This window comes from Python bivittatus, unplaced genomic scaffold (assembly GCF_059951505.1).
Source record: "Python bivittatus isolate LINGU-HERP-01145 unplaced genomic scaffold, Pbiv_v1 ctg000970_np1212, whole genome shotgun sequence".
Taxonomy (NCBI): domain Eukaryota; kingdom Metazoa; phylum Chordata; class Lepidosauria; order Squamata; family Pythonidae; genus Python; species Python bivittatus.
In genome coordinates, this window is record NW_028277121.1 from 4,551,757 (window position 1) to 4,572,878 (window position 21,122).

At 45.6% G+C, this 21,122-nt stretch overlaps 1 protein-coding gene across 3 annotated transcripts in view; it reads left to right on the forward strand.

The window, feature by feature from the left end:
- The window catches only part of PPP2R2C (protein phosphatase 2 regulatory subunit Bgamma), a 75,229-nt gene that overhangs the window by 36,891 nt on the left and 17,216 nt on the right, over positions 1–21,122 (forward strand). For all 3 annotated transcript variants that reach the window (XM_088131190.1, XM_088131191.1, XM_088131192.1), the window contains 2 exons: positions 5,324–5,421; positions 17,869–18,034. In XM_088131190.1, coding sequence (XP_087987316.1) covers positions 5,324–5,421; positions 17,869–18,034 — 264 coding nt within the window. The remainder of the gene's footprint in view (positions 1–5,323; positions 5,422–17,868; positions 18,035–21,122) is intronic.

Consider the following 21,122-nt stretch of genomic DNA (forward strand, 5'->3'; position numbering starts at 1 on the left):
TTTACCACCAAGCACCCTGTTATGCACCCTGTTTTATAGCTATGTAATGGCATTTTATATAGATAGATACCAAAAAGGAGAATATCTTCCAGCTACTATATTTGTATACATATTGACTCGTACTTGTTTGCTGAGCAATGTTTATATAAATAAAAAGGAGGAATGTTCTGGAATGCTGTTTTCTCCAATCAGCCCACCCATAGAAAGATTTCATAAGAGTTTCCAAAACATTAATGTAGAGGTGGCAGCCCTGTATGCTTGGCGTGTCTTCATTAGCACAAGGCTTAATATATGATCCCTACAATGAGGGTGATACTTTGTGAATTTGGGAAAGCTTGTTTCAAGTTCCTGTTACTGGCCCATCTGTAGATGGGTGGTTGTGATGTACCTGGACCTAAGGACCAAGGTTTGCATTGGAGCTTAGTAGGTGCAGAATGGATACCGGGAGCCGAATCTGCTGGTTTGTGGGAGATTTGTATGGTCCCCAAAGGTAAATTACTTCTACAGAAAGCTTGGGGAGTGGAGGTGCGCATGCCTACGTACGCAATGAATGGTATGGAAGTGATGATTCAGAACGGCACGGAGTGATGATGAAGAATACCCTTTTAAAATGGTTGATACAGCTTAGACTGAGTAAAGACATCAAAAGTCCAATACTAGTATTTTAATTTTTCACTTTTAATGGCACCATTAGATTGGGTGAAATCTTACAGTTAATTTGGCATTTGTCCATGACTGGAACAATGTTAGGATTACTAGATTTTGCACCCTGAACAATAGATCTGGTGTTCTTCTAGCCATCTCCATGTCACATTATTCTGAGGCCTGGATAGGATGGGATTAAAATGGCCTCTAAGTACTTGTAATTAAGAAAAGGGAAGCTGCCCTTTGCAAAAAATAAGTTGCTTTGGAGATTGCCTGATTAACTGCTGGGCCTCCTTTGCACTGGGCTTTAGAATGGTTTCACGATTGGGATTCGATTTGTGGGCACAAAACCTCTTGTAAGAGAGAGAGCTGCCAAACTGAAAGGCTGTTGGAGGCAGGAGCATTGAAAGTGCCCTGTGGTTTGCCTGCACTTAATTGGTGCCCTTGTCCCCATCAGGTTGTGGGCGTGGTCTTTGTTCTTCTTGTGAGTGCTTTACACAGCCAAAGATGTGCATATCCTTAAAAAAAATGTTTTACTGTCTAACTGGGGAGGGCAGTTCTTGGTGTAGCACTTTCTCCAAAGTTTTTTTTTTCTTTTAAATTTGAAAGAATCTGGCCAGACTGAACTGGAGGTGGACGTTCTGGCATACATAGAAAAGTAACTGTGACTTGATAAGTAATTACTGTCTGGAATACTGTATAAGAACTGAAATTGTTTAGATGGAACAGAAACCCTGGACAGAGATTTGCAGTTGGAGATTTCATTGACCTTCATCATGGTCTCCTGGCCGTTGATGGAATGATTTATTGATTTGATTTTTATCCTGCCATTCGTACAGAGGCTCAAGGTTGTGTGCATAGTATGCCTTCTTCCCATTTCCCCCCACAACACAACCCTTTGAGGTAGGCTAGGTTGAAGGAGAGTGACAGCCCAAAGTCACCAACCCTTCCCTGCCCTAGTCCAGCACCTTCCCCACAACACCATGCTAGGAATCCTGAGGCCACAAGCAGCAAATGTAGGGTTAAACCAACCGAACAAAAATAATAAACGAATGAACAAGAATAGCGCAATGGCACCTGAGGGCAGTTAACCCACATAACCACAGTCATGTCAAGAAAAAGTGGGCTCACTCAACCTGCAGGCCCCATGCCAGGGGAGCATCCAGGTCTTCGAGGGTTTACAGAACACCAGCAGGGCTAGGGCCAAACGAACCTTGGATGTATGATGTTCCAAAGGATAGGTGCTGGGACAGATAAGGCTCGCTTCCTGGGTCCCACCAGATGGCACTGCTTAATAGATGGGACCTGGAGCATATAGGTGGCAACCGGCACCTTGAATTGTACCTGGAAGATTATTGGGAGCCGATGCAGCTCACAGAGCAATGGTGTAACACGGGCATATTGAGGCACATACATAACTGTCTGTGCCAGTGCATTCTGGACCAGCAGCAGCTTCTGAGTGGTCTTCAAGGACCACAGGTCTTGGGTCAGATCTCTCCTATCAACACCAACTGGAAGCATCCTTGGAGGATGGAAGAGAACCAGTGCAAGATGTGCCCTCCACTCCCAGTGCCCTGAGTCAGTCCAGAAGGATAGCATGATTGATGGTATGGAAACCTGCTGAGAGACCAAGGGGAGTGTGGATGGATACACCATCCTCATTTCACCCCCATCAGAGGTCATCCACAAGTGTAATCAATGCCATTTCAGGCCCATATCCAGGCCTGGTCCTTGACTAAAAGGAGCCTAGATAAACTGCTTCTTCCAGGGCCCTCTGAAGCTGCAGCACAACCACTTTCTCAACACCTTCCCTGTAATGAGCTTTCTTGTTCTTGAAAGCCAGCCAGGGAAGACCCATCTGATCCCTCTTCAGAAAACATACAGGTAGACCTTGGGTTACGACCACTCATTCAGCAACCATTCAAAGTTATGACGGTGCTCAACAAGGGGAATTAAGACCAGTCTGCAAAGTTGTGGCTGTCGCAGCGTCCCTGCGGTCACATGACCACGATTTGGGTGCTTGGCGACCAGCCTGCAATTATGACAGTTGCAGTGTCCCAGAGGCACGTGATTGCCTTTTGCAACTTTCCCTGCTGGCTTCCCACAAGCAAAGTCAATGGGGAAGCCAGCAAGAGATCGCAAGTTACTCCTGCTCTTGCCACTTTTTCGCCTGCCCGCCTGCACTACCCACCCAACCGCCCACCCTCCATAGCTCCTACCTGCGGCACCCACCCACCCAACTTTAGCACCAACCTGCATTCTATAGTGCCTGTCCACAGCACCCGCCCACCTGCAGCATCTGCGCATCCACCTGTATTCTGTAGTACCTGCCTGTGGCACCCGCCTGCCTGTAGCTCTCACCTCCAGCTCTCACCTGCTGGCCTGCTTACCTGGGACTCCCGCCTGTACCCACATCATGGTCACATGAGGTCCTTGCTTAATGACCATGCAGTCCTGGGGTTACGATGGCAATCTGGACTGCCAGGCTTGCCGTCACTAGGCAATGTGGTCATTTGACATTGCGCTTTACGACCACATTGCTTACCAATGGAAATTCCAGTCCCAATTGCCGTCATAACCTGAGGACTACTTGTAATATGGTTGACTGTTACAGAAAAGAGAAAAGGAGAAAGATTATCAAGAAGTCCATGTGATCTTGTCAAAAGCACCCATAAGAGAAAGGTTGATTCTTTGTGCCAGTGGGAAACAGGTGACTGACTGACCATTAGGCCAGTGTGAAGTGTGGATTAAGAGTTTTTTCAGAAGAATCCAAAGTAAAAAGAGTTCTCTATTTCCCTCACAAGAGAAGGATCATCATTACAAAGGACGGGGGAATCAGGAAGTCCTGGAAAGGTGTCTGCTGAATTTCCAGGTGTAGCCACCACTTAACAGAAATGCTCAGGGACAAAGAGCTAGCGAAGCACTTGGGGAGAGCAAGAGGGGGTACTAGGACAGAGCTCCCTAATGCGCTTCCTGAAGCAAAGCAGAGGCAACAGATCATAATGGTGCAAGTAGCACGCCACTCCCAGCGAACCATCAGGCAACCCAGTCACGCTAACTCCATTTAGAGTCTGGGACCTTCTTCGAATGCTCAGAGATTGAATGTCATAAACAGCCAACATGCTGGATGGCCTCGCAGGTGCATCCTGGCAAGGTCAAAGGTCTCTCCCCTTGAGTCCTTTAAGCACCGAATCTATGGCATTCCTTCCACTGGAAACAGCCGCCACCGCCACATCCTCATGTTCCCACCATTGTTCCAGTGATCCCATCATAGGACTTGGCGACTGCCCAGAGCATCCCTCGGGCTCATGGCCCACAGAGCAGCATGTTCCGTTGCAAGATGTGGTCAGAAAGGCTGTTCCTTTCATGGATTCTGGTGCTGCCTGCTCTGACCTTATTGTCTGGCCACAAACCTGCCTGTGTGAATGAACAGAAGCCGGGGAGGACGGGATGCAACAGAATGTGAAAGGGTGGAGGAGTAATGCTGTCAACTTCCATTAAGGGTGGGAAAGGGGACCAACAAGGATGGGAACTGATAGATTGTCAATTCCAGAAATTACTCGTTTTTGCAGGTAGCTCAAAGTCAGGTAATGAAACACGGGTTTCATTCATTAACAATGTGTGACTTGCCTCACGTTGTCATGGGATGGCCATGTTAGGACAGTGGTCAGTGGGCCCAATCTAGGTAAGTAAGAAAGGGAAGAACAATCTCAACAAATAGTTGTAGAAAATCAAATATTTTCAAATAAAAAAAAATGGAAAAAGCCAGACTTCACATATATAGTAAGAATGCCTTACTTAGTAAATTTCCTAAAATCTAATTTTCATTGTAATTGCTGAACTGTAATTGCTGTTACTAACTCTGAGATTTTAATCTGCTGTTTTTGCTTGCTATTTTTGTTTTCCTGTTTTAACAATGACTGTGCTACTTAAGTATATCTCTTTTTACTTTTTATTATTGAATTCATTGTACGTAGAATGTATTCTATTCTAAGAGTCTGAAACTTCTGAAATTTTTGAAATTTCTATTGGAGAGAAGCATCAGACTTCTGTAACCCAACATTCTGGGAAGAGATGTGTCCATCATTGTGTTGGTCCAGGCGACTATCAATTCCTGAACTGCTCCCAAGAAATGAATATTGAAGTCATCCAGTTTCATACACCTGGGGGACTCCAATATAACTTCAAGATAAGCTTCCTCTGCTCCTTCATGGATTCTCTTAGGTAGTACATGGGATTCCCAGTGGCATGTCCTCCTCCCTGGCGGAGGTCAAAGTCATCAAGGTGGTGGACGGAGGATCACAATGCAAACCGCACCTGTTTTGAACATGCCCATCACGGTGCTCTGTTTACCATCTTGATGAGTTGAGTCCCCCATGGACACTGCAGGATCTCAGCTGGGTTTTGAACTGTACTGGCATGACACGAGACCAAGACCAGGTTGAGAGAGCTGGAAGGGGGTAACACTCTCAAATGGCGGTCTCCCTGCTCCAGCAGGTGACGTGGTTCCTCCTTCTTGGAAAAGTCCCACAGCTGTCAGAAAATAAGGGCAGAAGAAAAATCAGTTACATAATTTTCTGTTTTGTGGAATATTTGATAATTGTTTTATGAAATGCACAGAATATTTCTTATTGACATCGGCTGCATTAATGTAATTTGCTTTTTTTTTTTTTCGTAGCTGATATTATTTCAACTATTGAATTCAACCACACAGGGGAATTACTAGCAACAGGGGACAAAGGAGGTCGAGTTGTTATATTCCAAAGGGAGCCTGAGGTATGATTTTTCTTTAAAAATCTCCAGTTATTGTCAGAGAAAAAAAACAGCTATTGTCAGAGAAACTCTGTTACTGAAGTACTGAACTGTGCATGGTTGTCCATCCCGTTCCCCAATTCCAGGTGCCTCCAGAAACCTTGCATGCTTTTTCTATCCCAGAGTGCCTGGATTTGTTTTCTTGTTCTCAACAGGATTTTTGGTTGCACATTGGATTATTCTGTCTGTATTTGTTGCCAGTACATGAAAAAGTTCTCACTTGCCAATTAATTTGAAAAGCTTACAAAGAATTGTTTGGGGGTGTTGCATAATGTGGCCTTTTTCACTAAAGGAAATGTTAGCTGGGGTGGGGATGGTGTAGGATCCTCCAGCTGGGAGCCGGAAAGGGTTTGCATTTGCAAGAATAGCTTATATAGCCCTGTGACTGGCTTCCCCACAGAGGGAACTCTTCTAATGTAGGGAGAAGAATGACCTTCCAGGGAGCCTGTGAATAGCATCTGGAAAGGCAGAGGCAGAGAGTGGGTTTCCTTGTCTCCTGGCAACGTTAGGAAGGCTGTCCGAAGAAACTGATTTGCAGTCAGTACAGAACACATCAAGGGGAGGCGAGGTTTTGACCCATTGAAGCAGATTTGAAGCCAAGATCTGCTCTGGAGCTACACATTGAACCAGGTAGCTCTGAGGCACTTTGGACATCCAGTGGCCTTTTTGCTGCTTGCAGGTAACGTACATATGGCTGCTTCCCTTCCATCTGTGGAGGAGCCTGAGGGGAGACGCTGAGCAGAGTGACGGGCCCCAGCCATGAGGGATACCACATCCAACTCTCAGTCCATCAGGGGCCTTCTGGGAAGTGGGAGGCTTTGCTTCCTTGGTTCCCCACCTCTAGACTGTCCTGCCGTAGGCCTGACCTGAGCTTCCTTGTGCTCTTGGGATGCATACCTGCCTGCTTGTCCTTCCGCACCTGGGGGTTCAGCTCAGCCCACAGCACTTTCACACAGCTCAAGATTGACTGGCCCTTGGCTGCTCCTGCGGGAACCTTACTTTAGATTCCTCAGAGTTGGGGCAATAAACGAACCGTTGTCTGGCTAACACTTACTAGGCTGGCCTAAACTATTTTTCAGACTAGGGGATAGTGAAGCTACGTCGGCCTTGCCTGGATCTGAGCCACCTCTTTCTGCTGCTTCTGATAATCAGATTTTGCAAGCATCTCAGACACAACCAAGCTCTGCTGCTGATGAGGGGAGCCAAGTGGGTACATGGGCCTCTCTTGCAACCTGCCCATCATGCCAGGATTACAGCTGGGCTCTTTCCGGAGTGACTCAGCCAAGCTCCCAGTTCTACCCCACCTCAGTTTTCATCCCATTCTGCCCGGAGTTAAGCTGTAATCAAAGCTCCAACCAAAACTGCATGTTCCCCCTGCACCCAACAGTCATGCCAGCACCCCAAAAATGGTCTTGGGGAAAATGCCCTTCTTGTTAGGGAAACAGCCTTTTCATGAGAGAGACAAGAGCCTGCTGTCTTCAGACTGGGTGAAGCCCACTAGGAGGACGAGGCAATCTGGGAGGATATATGGAAGTGTCTTAGGCCCAAAGCCAGGATTGGTGCCCATGGACATGGGGCAGAAGACCCCAACCGGCAAGGCAGCTCTCATTCAGGCATGGCCAGGTAGACGGTCCGGGGTGTGCCAAAGAACTGTGGCTCTTCCTTCCAGATCTTTCAAGTGTATCAGCCAGTGGGTGTTCCTGCTCTGAGCTGGTTCTCCTGGTTTATTTATGACATTTATTGATTTCCACAACGTATACACTCCCAAAGTTACAAGAATGTTAGATGATTTACATCTCTTAGTCCTGCTTGGAGATGTTTTTAACCACTGTTAGCTATGAAGAGAAGCCTGCTTTTTGAATATGTTTGTTTGCTTATTCAGTTTACGTGGCTGCCCATTCGCAGGTTAACATTCTGAGCAGCTAACATAAAAACAGCCCCCCCCAAATCACCAAAATAAATATTAGGAACACATCACACCTGAGGCCAGTCTTCAGCACCTTCCAAAAGGCTGACAAGATCAGGGCCATCTGGATCTCTGGAGGGGGAGGACAGTGCCACAACAGGGAAAACACGTCTCCTGGGTCCCATAAGATGGCAATGTTTAAGAAACGGGATCCGGAGCATGCCAACCCTGGCAGATCTAAGCGAGCATAGTCACCAGAGACAGGTAGTCCCACAAACAACTTGGCCCTGTGCCATGAACAGCTTTAAAGGTGACAACTAGCTCCCAGAGTTGCACCTGGAGCCCACCTCACCAGTGCAGCTTGCAAAGGAAAGGTGTACTGAGGTGCGCCTATAACTATTCACACTGATATATTCTGGATCAGCTGCAGTTTCCAGGTGGTCTTCAAGGGCAGCTCTATGGGAAGTGCAGTAATCTGGATAAGAGGTGACCAAAGTGTGAGTGACCATAAGTAGGCCCTCCTAATCCCAGGTCCGTACAAGTATGTTCTTCCCCATCCAGGCCCCCACAGCCTCCAGACACTGAGAAACAGCCTGGACAGCATCACTTGGTTGGTCAGGGATAAAGATGTATAACTGATGACACCTAACTTTATGCTGACACCCAGCAACTTCATATAGACGTTAAACAGGAGAGGGGAGAGAATAAAACCCTGCAGAATCCCAAAAAGCAGGCTTACAGGTAGTCCTCATTTAGTGACCACAATTGGGACTGGCAACTCAGTTGTTAAGTGCAGTGGTTGCTAAGTGAAACTGCAACTGTGCTTACAATCTTACTTCAGATTGCCTTTGCTTTACAGACCTGCGAAGGTTGTAAATGCAAGGATTTGGTTGCAAAGTTAACTTGGTCACTAAACGAGGCAGTCACTAAACAAGGACTGCCTATACTTGTCCCCATCAATACGAAGTAGAACTGATCCCAGAGGAAGTGGGAAAACTCCCAACCCCATGAACCAGTCAGAAGGATACCATCATTAATAGTATCCAACACCTTCAGAGAGGTCAAGGATGTACCACCACACCCTGATCTCACTAGGAGTTATCCACAAGTGTGATCAGTGCTGTCTCAGTACCATATCCAGTGTGAAACCTGACTGAAAGGAGTCCAGATAATCTGCTTCCTCCAGAGCCCTCTGAAGCTGCAGCCCAATCACCTCAACAGGTTCCCCCCAAAAGAAACTTGGAGACTGGATGAAAATTGTCCAATATTTCAGAAGTGGGATAGTTTTCTGTGCACCTGCCCTGAGGGGAGCCTAAAGGTAACAAAGGTTCCACATTTTGGGGTACAATTTCAGGTATTCTCACAGTTTGGGACATTCCTGAACTTCAGGGTCAGTGAGACTACCTCAAAATCCTTCTCAGAGCATCAATTCATGCATATCAAACTGCATCATTAAAAAAAAAGTCTCCATCAGATTCTCTAACTTTCAGGTCCTTCCGAGAATCCTCGCACTCCTGAGCCTGCCGGTCTGTTGCTTTCTGGCTGTGAAGGATGCCGGGGGCTTGCTGGGGCTGCTCGTCAGGGTCGCTTCGGCATCCTTGCATTGAGCTCAGCCAAGCAATCTGTCACATCAGTTGATGAGTATCAGTGTGAGGTCTCAGACCCATTTGTGCAACACGCTTTCCGTGGTTTCTGTCTCGCCTCTCATTTCAAAGAAGTGCTGCAGCATTGCACCATGATTTAGCCAGCATAGCTTTCAATATTTATTTATTATATTTATATCCCACTAGAATCCAGTTAAGGAGTCTACCTTGCAACAGCAGCCTAAGCATGCAACATCTGTCTCTGGTTGCCAGTTCAACAGCTGCTTGAACTGGCAGTTATGCAGTTCTTTGTTTTTAATGTATTCCACAGTTTTCATTCCTGAGATATATAAGGCTTATATATAAGGATGCTTAATGCAAGATGGAGTAATGCAAGATAACACAACATTATCAGCAACTTTGGGTGAGGTATCATCAATGTGCTGCTGTTACTCAGAGATGTGTCACCATCCCTGGAAGCCTTCACGTTGTGTCCAGAGGCTGGTCCAGTGTTGAGTAGGTCACAGGATGCTAAGGTTGGGAAGCATTTCTCAAGTTCATGTGGATTGTTTTCAGCTTGAAGGTCTCAAGGTCATGGACAAGGGGTGTAGTTAGGCAAGGGCCATCATGATTGCTTTACCATACTCCTCCTGGGTGATTAAATCAGTGGGCGGGACTGACCCTATGGCTACAGGTGGTGATTAATGCTTCCTGGAATGAAAGATACGTTCCCATTTTAAAGAATTACTTTTACTGAAAAAAATCCTCTCTGGATTACATGTTCTGTCTCATTATAGGCCAGCCTCAAATACTCAATTCTAAGGTAAAGTGATTGAGAAGATGGTGGTCTTATAGCTCCAGATGGAGGTATTTGGAGCCATTCCAGTCAGGGTTTTGCCAGGGATATATTAGTGGTTGAAGAATTCTGTGTCTCCCTAGAAGTGGAAGTCTAACAACTTTATAACTAGAACAGAAACGAGATTTATTTACAGGAAAGATGATAGGAAGAGGCCAGGGTAACCAATCTTCCCAGGAGGAGAGTCCAGGAGGATATGCTCTATAAAAGGAAGGCAGAAGAAGCTACCTCAGATGAGCAGATCAAGAGATGTCCTATGCTAGAAACTAGATGAAAGGAGTACAACTCTGTTATTGCTTCTGGACCTGTCCATGGCTTTTAGCACTGACCTTAGTATCCTACTGGATCACTTACTGGGTTTAAGTGTTGGGAGCACTGTTCTGGTCCTTCCCTTGGGAAACACCCAGAAGATGATGCCGGTTGGTTGATCTATGGTGTGCCAGGGGTTCTCTCTTGTCTCCTACATGCCACCATAACGTCATTCAGAGATGTGGATTGGGGTGCCATCAGTATGTTGATGCCAGCCTGCTTCACTGCTCTCTACTGTATAACTCTAAGGAAGCCATTACAGGAAAAATGATAGGAAGAGGCCAGGGTAACCAATCTTCTGAAGATGTTCCCACTGCCAGAGGCCCAGTTATGCAGGAGAGGGCCTTCTCCTGGGTGGACCCTAGGCAACAGAACACAGGACACATTGAGGCTGCTGAGCAGGTCCTTCTCCAACGCTCACTCTGGAGAGACCGCATAACCTTTGGATCTACCCGATATGATCAAGACAGAGCAGGCTGGCCAGGTGCACTTGCAAATGTCACAATCCCTCAGTAGCACCCAGAGGTGCTCTTTTGGTGTTGCAGCTTCCAAAACATGCCAGGAACTAAGGATAAACAGTAATTACTTTTGTCAACTATGAGATAATATTACATATTAAAACATATATATGTGGTACGTATACTTAATAAATTAGAGTTCAACTGATGTTGGACGTCAGATTAGTTTTAGACATAAATGTTTATCCATTGTTGTTATATTATTAAAGTTTCATACTGTATTTTACCTCTTGGACAGCTTAGCAATATAATTACAATTTTCTTCACAAAATTTAGAGGTGCAGTCTTTTAACATTATTATTGCATTACACAATTTTTTACACTATTACATTAGAGATGCAGTTATTATTACGTTAGTTTTGTTTATGCATTTGTGGCTTCTGGCATTAGTCCCTGCAGTTTTCTTGGCAAGGTTTCTCAGAGTGGTTTGCCCTGGCCTGCTCTTCCTCCCTAGGGCTGAGAGAGAGGGACTAGCCCACGGCCACCCTTGGGCTTCGTGCCCAAGGCGGGACTAGAACTCATGGCTTCCTGGTCTCTAGCCTGATGCTTTAACCGCTACACCAGACTGGCTGTCTTATTACATTAGTACATGACTGCAGTTCTTGTATCTCTGTAGATTTATGGCGATAGATCTTATACTGATCTTTGACCAGAATAAAGATAATTTTATAATTTTAAATTTTAATGGTATTGATTTTAATGTTATTGTTTCTATTCTTGTGTTTTATAGTTTGCATTCATTTATTTAAATTTACGGGCCACCCAACTCCGGTGGACTCTTGTTTGCTGAATGCAACCTGATAATCAGAAAGACAGAAAGGTGGGATAAAAATGTAATAAATAGATAAAACACATTAGTGTCCATCTTTTTTTTCAATGGCTGGTGTGGGTCTTCCAGGCTGTGTGGCCGTGGGCACAGAGAGAACTGCTCCTGTCTGTGCTCCTGCACTCTGAAGATGCCGGTCACAGGTGCTGGCGAAACGTTAGGAAACAAAACCTCCAGAACACGGCCACACAGCCCGGAAGACCCACACCAGCCATCGTATGCCGGCCGTGAAAGCCTTCGACAATACATTTTTTTTCAATGTTTTCAAACATTATTCCTGTTGTTACTGCTCCCATAATCTTTGCCAGAACTGCCTTGCAGTGATATCAGTGCTCTTAGTTTTAAGTTGGGAGAATTTTGCCGGGAAGATCCTCCCCATTTATCTATCCTCTGTCTTTGTACCAGGAAGCTCTAGTTCTCCTTTTTTTTTTTCATAATTATTACTTGAACTTCAGTTTTTTTCCCACTTACTGTGAAATAAAGTGAGTTTAGAATTTCATCAGATTTTCTGTACAGCTCAGCGCAATTACATCTGTTCCTAGCTTTGCAGACTGTGTGACAGACTTCAATCTAAAAGTCCTTTGCAAAATTTGATCCTACCTCATGTTTTCAACGGTTGTTTCCTCATGCTTTGTAGTACAGACTAAAGCATAACTCATAGCCCCATGGTTACGCTGAAAATATTCTTAAATGTTTGACACATCCCTAAAATATTCTACAGAAGATACGTGAATTCTGCTCATGCCTTCTGGAAACTGTGTGTTAGCTGGGCATCACAGATTGCCATGGGGAGAAATAGCATACCTACATGCTTCCAGTTTTGTTCCAGAACACACCACCAAATCTAGCATCTATATCCAGGCTCTATACTACATTCACATGTGTTCTGACTCATTTGACCGAGGTGGTCAACTAATGGAATTAAACCAGGCATTCAGAAGTCTGAACTACCCACCAGAGATCAATACACAAATCAATAGACTCAGTTCAATTTCTAGGGAGGACCACAGACCTCAAAAACAGAACAACTGAACTTCATGGATTGTTACCTACAGCTCACAGCTAACACCCTAACCCTAAGTCACTCAAGCACATTATTAACAAGCTACAATCCATACTGGACAATGACAGTGCAGTTTCTCAGTGCAGATTCCCACAAGCAACAAGAAACAACAGAACAATGATGCCAACATGGGAAGTAACAAACCTAGATGTCTACTATGCCCCAAATCTTCACAAATAGCACCGTGACAGGCTCCATCAAATACACACAAGGTTAGAGGCATTTCCCATGTTCTTCCTCTAATACGATATACAGCATGCCATCATTTGCTACCAATGTCTCTCTGGATTCTATGTAGGACAAACAGGACAAACTTTACCCCCCAAAATTAATGGACACAAGTTTGACATCAGGACCCAAAACAAGGGCAAAGTAATACCAGAGCATTTCAGCCTCCCAGGACATGCCACTGCAGACCTCAGAGTGATTGTTTTGGAAAAGTGGGGCTTCAACAGCAGTTGAAAGTCCCACTTTTTGAGTGAGAAAATGAGTGAGAAAATTTTAAACTCACATACATCAAAAGGTTTCAGGCTGCCTCAGAAGGTCTTAACAAACACAATGGGTTTTTAACGTGCTATAACTGTTAATAAGGTACTGTGTAACATGTAACTTATATTTGTATAACCAGCCTATCTTCCTGTCCCTTCCCCCCACTTCACCCCAGTTTAAGTCCTACATCAGCCTAACTGCTGTTGGCATTTGAGAAAGAAAGCTGTAGCTCACAAAAGCTTATGCCTTTTAATAAAAGATTGAGACAGCGCTACCACTCCTGATTTTTTTTTTTTTTTGCCACCATAGACTAACACAACTCTCTTCTTACAAGAGGAACACATTGCAAGTCTTACATGGGGAAGGAAAAATCAAAGGCATGAATACAGGATGGGGGGATTGCGCTGGGCACCCACAAATGTGAAAATGATCTTGGTGTCTTCATAAATTAAAAGCTGAACACGAACCAACAATGTGATGCATTTTCCAAAAAGGCAAATACAGTCCTAGACTGCATCAATAGAAATACAGTATCAAATAGCTGTTCTCTGTTCTGTGTCAGCTAGACTACATCTAGAATATTGCATCTAGTTCTGGGCACCCCATCTTAGGAAAGACATTGAAAAAAATAGCCAGATAGGAGCAGCCAAGATGATCTGAGACCCGGAAGGAAAACTTAAGAGCAGTGGTTAGATGTGTAATGGGAAGAAGAAGCAACCATGAGAAACAGGAGGAAGAGCCACAACCGAGACAATGGTCAGATAAAAGAAATCTGTGTCCGGGGCAGATCCGTAACCCAATTAAATGCCTCAGACAAGACCCTCCCTAGTTCTCATGAAGATAAAAAGAGAGCGGGAAGCACATTCAGACTTGCAGATTCTGTTACTATAACCTTATAATAAAAGTAGTATTAGCACGTGCAACTTTGGTTTCCTAGTCTGGTCTGCCTTAGAGGGCTGACAGACACACTCAGTATTTTTTGGTCGGAGAAAAGAGACTGGGAAGACACAATAGCTGCCTTTAAATATCTGAAGGACAGTCAGCTACTACAGCGTTTCTCAACCTTGGCAGCTTGAAGATGTGTGGACTTCTACTCCCAGAATTCCCCAGTGAGCACAGGAACAAGAAACGGGGGGTATAAATTACAGGGAAGTAGATTTTGTCTGGACACCAAAAAAGCACCCTTAATATTCAGTGGTGGAACATGTTGCCTTGCAAGATGGTGGACTCTCTTCTGCTGGAGTTGGCTCTGAAGCAGCGGCCTCCTGTACTGCGCAGGTTGCAGGATAGGTTGCTTTTTACTCTTCTATTATTTGAATGATGTTATCCTAACAATTATAATTATTATTAATAATAATAATTAATTGTACATTAAATTGAAATCCTAACATGGGTAGGCCTATCAAAATGTTAGCTTGGTACGTAGTAACTTCCTTCATTTGTAAAATAAATTAATGAAAGGCAATTGATATGCTGAATTAAAGAAGGAAGTGACATTTGTAGCTTTCACTGGCAGTGCCAACAACATAGATTTTGCTATTTGAAATTAATGTTATTTTCAGTGAATGGATTTATTAAGTAAGATGTTTGTGTGACAAGGATTGCCTCAGTAGGTACATGATGTGGGTGCAAGGGTCCTCAAGGGATAATCAGCAAACGATTATACTTATAGATAATTTTATCACCCAGTTCATGATGTTTGTATGAAAGCTAATTGTTAATAAATTAAGCAATATCTGAGGGACCAGAAGAGAGATTTTCCAGTTTGATATAATGGCTATTTTGAACAGTTATCAACTGCAGCTTTGCAAGGAGATAGGAGAAGTGCAGAACTGGGACCAGTCCAGGAGATACACTCAGAGCCCTGCCTGACCTGAAGGGCTGTGGGAAGTCAGTTGCAGGGAAGGATGCCACACTGCTAGACCCCATCCCTTTCTTCTCCACAGAAGAGGACACAGATAGCTATTGTTGTATGTGTCCATTGACCTGAAGAGAAACACGCCCTGAAGGCAAAGTGGAGAGCTATCACTCCCTCTTCCACCTTTGGTGGAACAGGTGTCCAATGCAGACTTTCCCATCACAGAAGACAGGTGCTGAGTGAATGGTGTGGTAGGCGGGAGCTGTCAGGGTCCAACACCTTCATCTTGGTCCTGCTTTCCAGCAGAAGAGGGAAGACAAAGCCTTGCATTTTTTCAGGATCAATGTGAAGAATAAGGTACAGATGAAATATAATAATGTGTTTGGTAATATTAGGGGGGCGTCCAGTATGAGTCCATGCAGCTGGACTGCAGGTTCCCCATCCCTGATCAGGTTGGGATCAGAGAGTATGCAGGATAAGGAAAATAAGAGGGGGGTTTTCATCAGTTCAACGCAGTTTGGTGAAGGAATTGCTTGTGCAAACGCTTTGAGATGTGAAGACATAAACTAAGGATCTACATCAGGTTCTACACACCTAGAAGTATCTCAGGGGATTTGGTATATGCAGTAGATACTAGAGGCCCAGAGAACTTTTTGCATTTATAGGATGACTTTGGGTGAATAAATTGTTATAGATTACTATAATATACTGATTATTAAATAATCATCTCTAGTAAATTATTTCCCCCTCAACTCCTACTAGGATGCCTTATCATGGCAAGGGTAGTGTTCCTGGGAGGGATGAGTGAAGAACATCAGGAGCATGTGCCAGGAGTATAGGATTCCAGCAGAGTTACTCAAGCTGTGAAGGTCATCTCAGCTGCCCAGCTAAAGCAGCGGGCAACTATATTGGGCAGTAACAATATGGGAAGATGTTGGAGGTGGATGATCGCTTTAGTGACAGTGGCAAAGGCATCATTTCATACTGCACAGGAGAACCACTCATATATTTTACCAGTAAACCACACGGAAAGACGCTATAAAGGGATTGACAGTGTAGTGCCAATGACAGGCCCCTCTGGTTGGATGGTACCCACATGCTGCTGAAGAAGAGCTGAAGATCTGTTGGAGTTCTGGGGGTGTTAATGATGCAGCTGGAGCACCAGCTGGAGTACTCAGAAATCAAATTAACGATATTATTGGTACAAAGAGGTGCAAGAGCTCAACGTTACTGGGTGCCAGCTTCACTCTACTCCAGGGCTTGTGGGAACAGCCTGCTCTTCAAGGCTAGGAGCCTCCTGGATCTCAGGCGGAGGATGTTCCATAGGGCAAGGGCAGCTACAGAGAAAGCCTGCTTCCAGGCCCCACTAGAGGACAGCATTTAAAGGAAGGGACCTGGAGTGTGCCCACCCTATCTGACCTGGTGGGATGAGCAGATACCCTCAGGGAGAGGCAGCCCCGCAAATAACCTGGCCCCATTTAAAGGTAATAGAGAACCAGCACCTGGAATTGCACCCAGAAAGAAACTGGGAGCCAGCGCAGCTCGCCCAGCAGTGGTGTAACACAGGCAAGCTGCAGGGCGCCCAGTGCTCCCCACCCCATTGCATTCTGGACCAGTTGTGACTTCCAGGTGGCTTCAAGGGACTGAGAACCCTGGAAGGTTTACTGAGAGAAAACCATTTTCATCTTTCTCCCCAACCTCCTTTTCTACCCACATTTTTTCCCAAGAGAGTCTCCCAACATTTTGGTGCTGATTCGAGGGTAGAAGGAATTTCAGGGAACTGGTAAAAAATTATGTCTCCCTTTTGGGAGGAGAAAATTTCTGTGAGTGAAATTCCATTTGTGCGTCAGGAGATTCAATGTATGCTGGTTTTTATTTCAACATGTATTTTATCTTATTCCAACTCTGCACAAGCATGGCGAGAGTGATGCTTTCTTGAAAGCCTAAGTTTGATGATGCACAGGGAATTTCATGCAAAATTAAAATGTCCAGGACCAGGCTGTACTGGTGTGGGCTTATCAGCAAGGAAATGCCACTCAAGTCGGTGGTAAGAAAAGGCGCAGGAACTGCTGGCAGAGCAGGGTCTTGAGAGTCTTGCGGGCACAATGTCCGACGAGATGTTTGCCAGAAAGTGGGTGGCCTCTGCTCAGGCCCGCTGGGAGTTGTGCGTTCAATGGTGCAACAGGCCTGCAGCTCTGGGGCATCGCAGTGCTTTGCATGAGATCCCTTGGGGAACTTTCACAAGAACAAGGTATAAAACGGGAAGATCTGACACACGTGTCAGCTGGGGTGATGACCTCCCGTCATAGTATTAAATAGAGAGCACCTTCTGACTCACCCCCCATTTCTTATACTTGGCCTCAACAGATGAGTGTTTCACCTTTCTCGTCTCATGTCTTCTATAGGAGGTCAGAGTGGCACTTTTATTTTTAATACGTTTGCTTTCATACTGAACTGACCTAGAAATAAAAGCATGGTATACATTTGAACGTACTGTATAAATTTCGTATTTGTGTACATTTTAATTTCACTTTCACGTGAACAGGTTTCTTTCCCAGTTGCCACTTGCTGTTTTAGAAACAATTCCTGAGCAGGGTAATGTATTTTTCAGGAGCCAGTAGCCCCTTTCTGTCCCTCCCAGAGCAGTCTGCTTCTGGGGACAGGCTAAGCACTCGCTTTCCCTGCAGCGGCTGGCCTCGCAGCCGCTCCTTTGTCCCCAGCAGAAAAGGTCCTTTGGCTGTGGCGGTCCTGCAGCTCGGCCAGACAGAGTCTGCACAGGCCGTGGCATCCCTGGGCCACCCCCCTTGAGCCCCGGGGTTCCCAAGAGATGCGTGGGTGTAGACCCAGTCAGAGCAGAGCAGGGCCTCTGCTGGAGGGCCTGGGGCCGGGCGGGCGGCGTCGAGAAGCCCGCTCTCCTTTGCATGAAGTGCCGGCGGCCGTCTGGGCATTCGGTCCAGCTGGAAGGCAGAGATAAGCCCTGATGTCATGTTTTGTTATTTACAGAGCAAAAATGCGCCTTACTGCCAGGGCGAGTACAATGTTTACAGCACCTTCCAGAGCCATGAACCTGAATTTGACTATTTGAAGAGTTTGGAAATAGAAGAAAAAATAAACAAGATAAAATGGTTGCCACAGCAGAATGCAGCCCACTCTCTTCTGTCAACAAATGGTAAAACTGTAGGATTAATACTACTAATGCTCTGTCAGGTAGATCTTCGTTGACATTACTGGATGCGCTACCCCCATTTTGAGCATACGCTTTCTTCTATCTTTTCCAATGTACATATGCACAGAACAGAGTGGGGTAGACAGGTCATGATTATTTCTGTTGACGCTTACACCCTGGACTAGACCTCTGGCCTGGTTTGGGGGTAATAGTTGGTTACAGATTATGATCTCAGGCTCAGACGATCTTGAATTCAAGACGTGCAGCACGCCCTGTGGTGAGGAAAGCTACAGTGATACATGCACCCCAGCAGGGTAGGGCCTCCGGGGCACCGTCATTCAAAATCCTCAGCTTGCAGCTGCTCGTTTTCCAAAAGCCCTTTGAATTCTTGATGGAGATTCCTCCCCGCTTCCATGAATCTTGCCCAACCCCAGTGCTTTTCTGGAAGGAAGGACGTGATTCTGGGGCTCCCAAAGAGAAAGTCACACTCTCTCTCAAATGGAAAGGGAGTTGCCCTGCCTCACGGCTGCCTCTGTCTCTTGCCAACAGGGCACCCGCGATGGGAGGTTGTCGCTGGCTCTTAGCTTGTATCGGGAAGGGCAGCCGTGGGCATGGAGGGCATGAGCCCCCCTCAACACTCTGCTACAGTTTTGGCAGCTACCTGAGTAGCGATCAAGTAAGCCCTCCTGAAACCAAGCAACCCCCCCGAGGCCAGAAGATCCCAACCCGGCCAGCTCCACAGTGCATTTGCTGCCTAGGCCGTGCCAGAAAAGAAAGTGTCCCCTGGCCACAGGAAGCTTGCCTGGGCCTCCTCCAGCACAAGTGAAAGCTTGTTCCAGAAAACATTCCCTCCTGTCGCTGACATCTGGCAAGAGACAGCCGATGGCTCCCTCATCAGCACCCAGACAAGACTTCTGCCGGGTGGGGGGGGGGGAGAGAAGGCAGTGGAAGCTCCATCTCTTACTCCTCTGACGTTGTCCCCAGTGCCTGTGGCCCCACCAATGGGTGGCCGGTGGGGCTCCTGGAGGCTAGAGAGTAGCAAAGAGCTACGTGTGGGCAGGGCTAATGCTTCACTGCCCATTTCTGGGACTCAGAGGAGGAAAGATTTCATCTTATGATGGGAGACATGCGCACTGCCAGTAGGTACTCCATAGGTATAACATGTTGGCAAGTGATTTCTGAAACCAGTGAAATATTTTCCATGTGCGACTTTTCTGTTCCACTGCCCCTCTTGGGAAGCCTGGAACCATTCGGGCACCTCTTTTTCAAACGTACATCAGTAAGTGTTAGTTGGCCACCCACGATCAGAAATTCTATTGATTTATTTTTTACAAGGACTTTTGTGCCACTTCAGTGTGGTGAATCTAAGCAGATTACAAAATATTAAATAATATCAATTAAACCATAATTAAACTATTGACAAATTGTAAACTATGAACCACACTGAGCAGTGACATACACTCCTAGGTTCCTCCTTATCTCATCCTGTCTCCAGATGCCTACTTAAACAGCAAGGTTTTCAACAACTTTTCTGAATGTTAAAAATAAGAATTCTGTTGAGAATAACTGGTTTCACCAGAAGGATCTTCTAGCAGCAACGCTTGCCTCCAAACCCTCTCCTGCTGTCTTTGCTGGGAGTACAGGCTCTTAGCAAGCACTCTACCAGTAGACTCAGCGGTGGCAGATTCTACTTGGAGCAAAAGGCCTTATAGGTACCCAGATCTCTTATAGTTATTACCAGCACCTTGAATTGCACCCAGAAACAAGCTGACAGCCAATGCCATTCCTTTTAATACAGGTATTATGTGGGAGTATCAGAACACTTCCATAAGTCTGTGGCCATGGATTCTGCATCAGCCGTGGTCTCTGCATGTCTTCAAGGGCAGTTCTATTCTGAGCAACTTACAGTAACCTGGCTGTGAGGTGACAAGATCACGAGTGATTGTCACCGGTGCCTCCTGCTCCAGGAACGACTGTAACTGGTACACCACTGAAAACTGGGCAAGGGTCTTCCTAGCAACAGTTGCCACTTGCTAACCTGGCAAGAGTTGTGACTCCAAAAGGACCTCAGGTTACAGATAAACTCCTTTTTGGACAGCACAACTCCAACCAGAACGAAAGTCGAAACTGTCCTGAATCAGTTAGCTTCCGAATCATCAGTCATACCATCATGTTTGGATTGAATTTCAACCTTTTCCTCCCCATCCAGATTTTTACATCTTCAGGCACCAGGTCAAGACTTATATCTCTGATCATCCTGGGGTAGATGTATATACACTTATCATATGAGTGTATATGGGGTACCACCCCCCATATTGAAGTGCCTCAGGGCTCAATTACCCCTTGCCCCATACACTAAATGAAATTGCCCACAGGTTGGAATAGAACCAATATAAAATAGTGCTTCCACCCCCAATTCTGCATATGGTGCAGAAGGATACCCTGGACACTAGGACTGAAAATTGCTGAGAGATCCAGTAAAACAAGTAGGATTGTGCTCCCCCTATCTAGATCCCACCATGGATCATCCACAAGAGGACCCAATGCAGCTTCCATCCCATGCCTGGACTGAAAAGGGTCCAGATAATTCACTTTTTCCAGAGCTGATTGTGACTGCCATTCCAGCACCTTCTCAACAATTGCTCCCCTAAAGGGAAGTTAGCACCTGGATTATAGCTGTCTGGCACAGCTGGATCCATGATCAGCCCCTTGAGAAGAAATGCGTCAGGGCCTCTTCTGGGACTCCTTCAGGATCTTGTCCTATATAGAGCACAGGAAAGTGTTTAATCTCTAGACAATCTTATTTCCAGAAAGCACCATGGACAAGCTCTAGGAAGCTCTGACCTACAATCCTGGTGGATCATGCCGAGAGTTCCCTGTTCCTGTGAGCAGCAGAGCTCACCTTGTCTTTTTACAATGGCACTTCTTCTGTCAACCAGAGATGATGCATTTTCAGAACACCACAAAGCCCCACCCAAACCACCATCCTCTGAGCTCTTTGGATTGGTTCCTTAATTTTCCAGCTCCTTTGCAAAACTCATCCCAGCTATTTGGCTGGGATCCATTTTTATTTTAACATTTTCACTAGGCC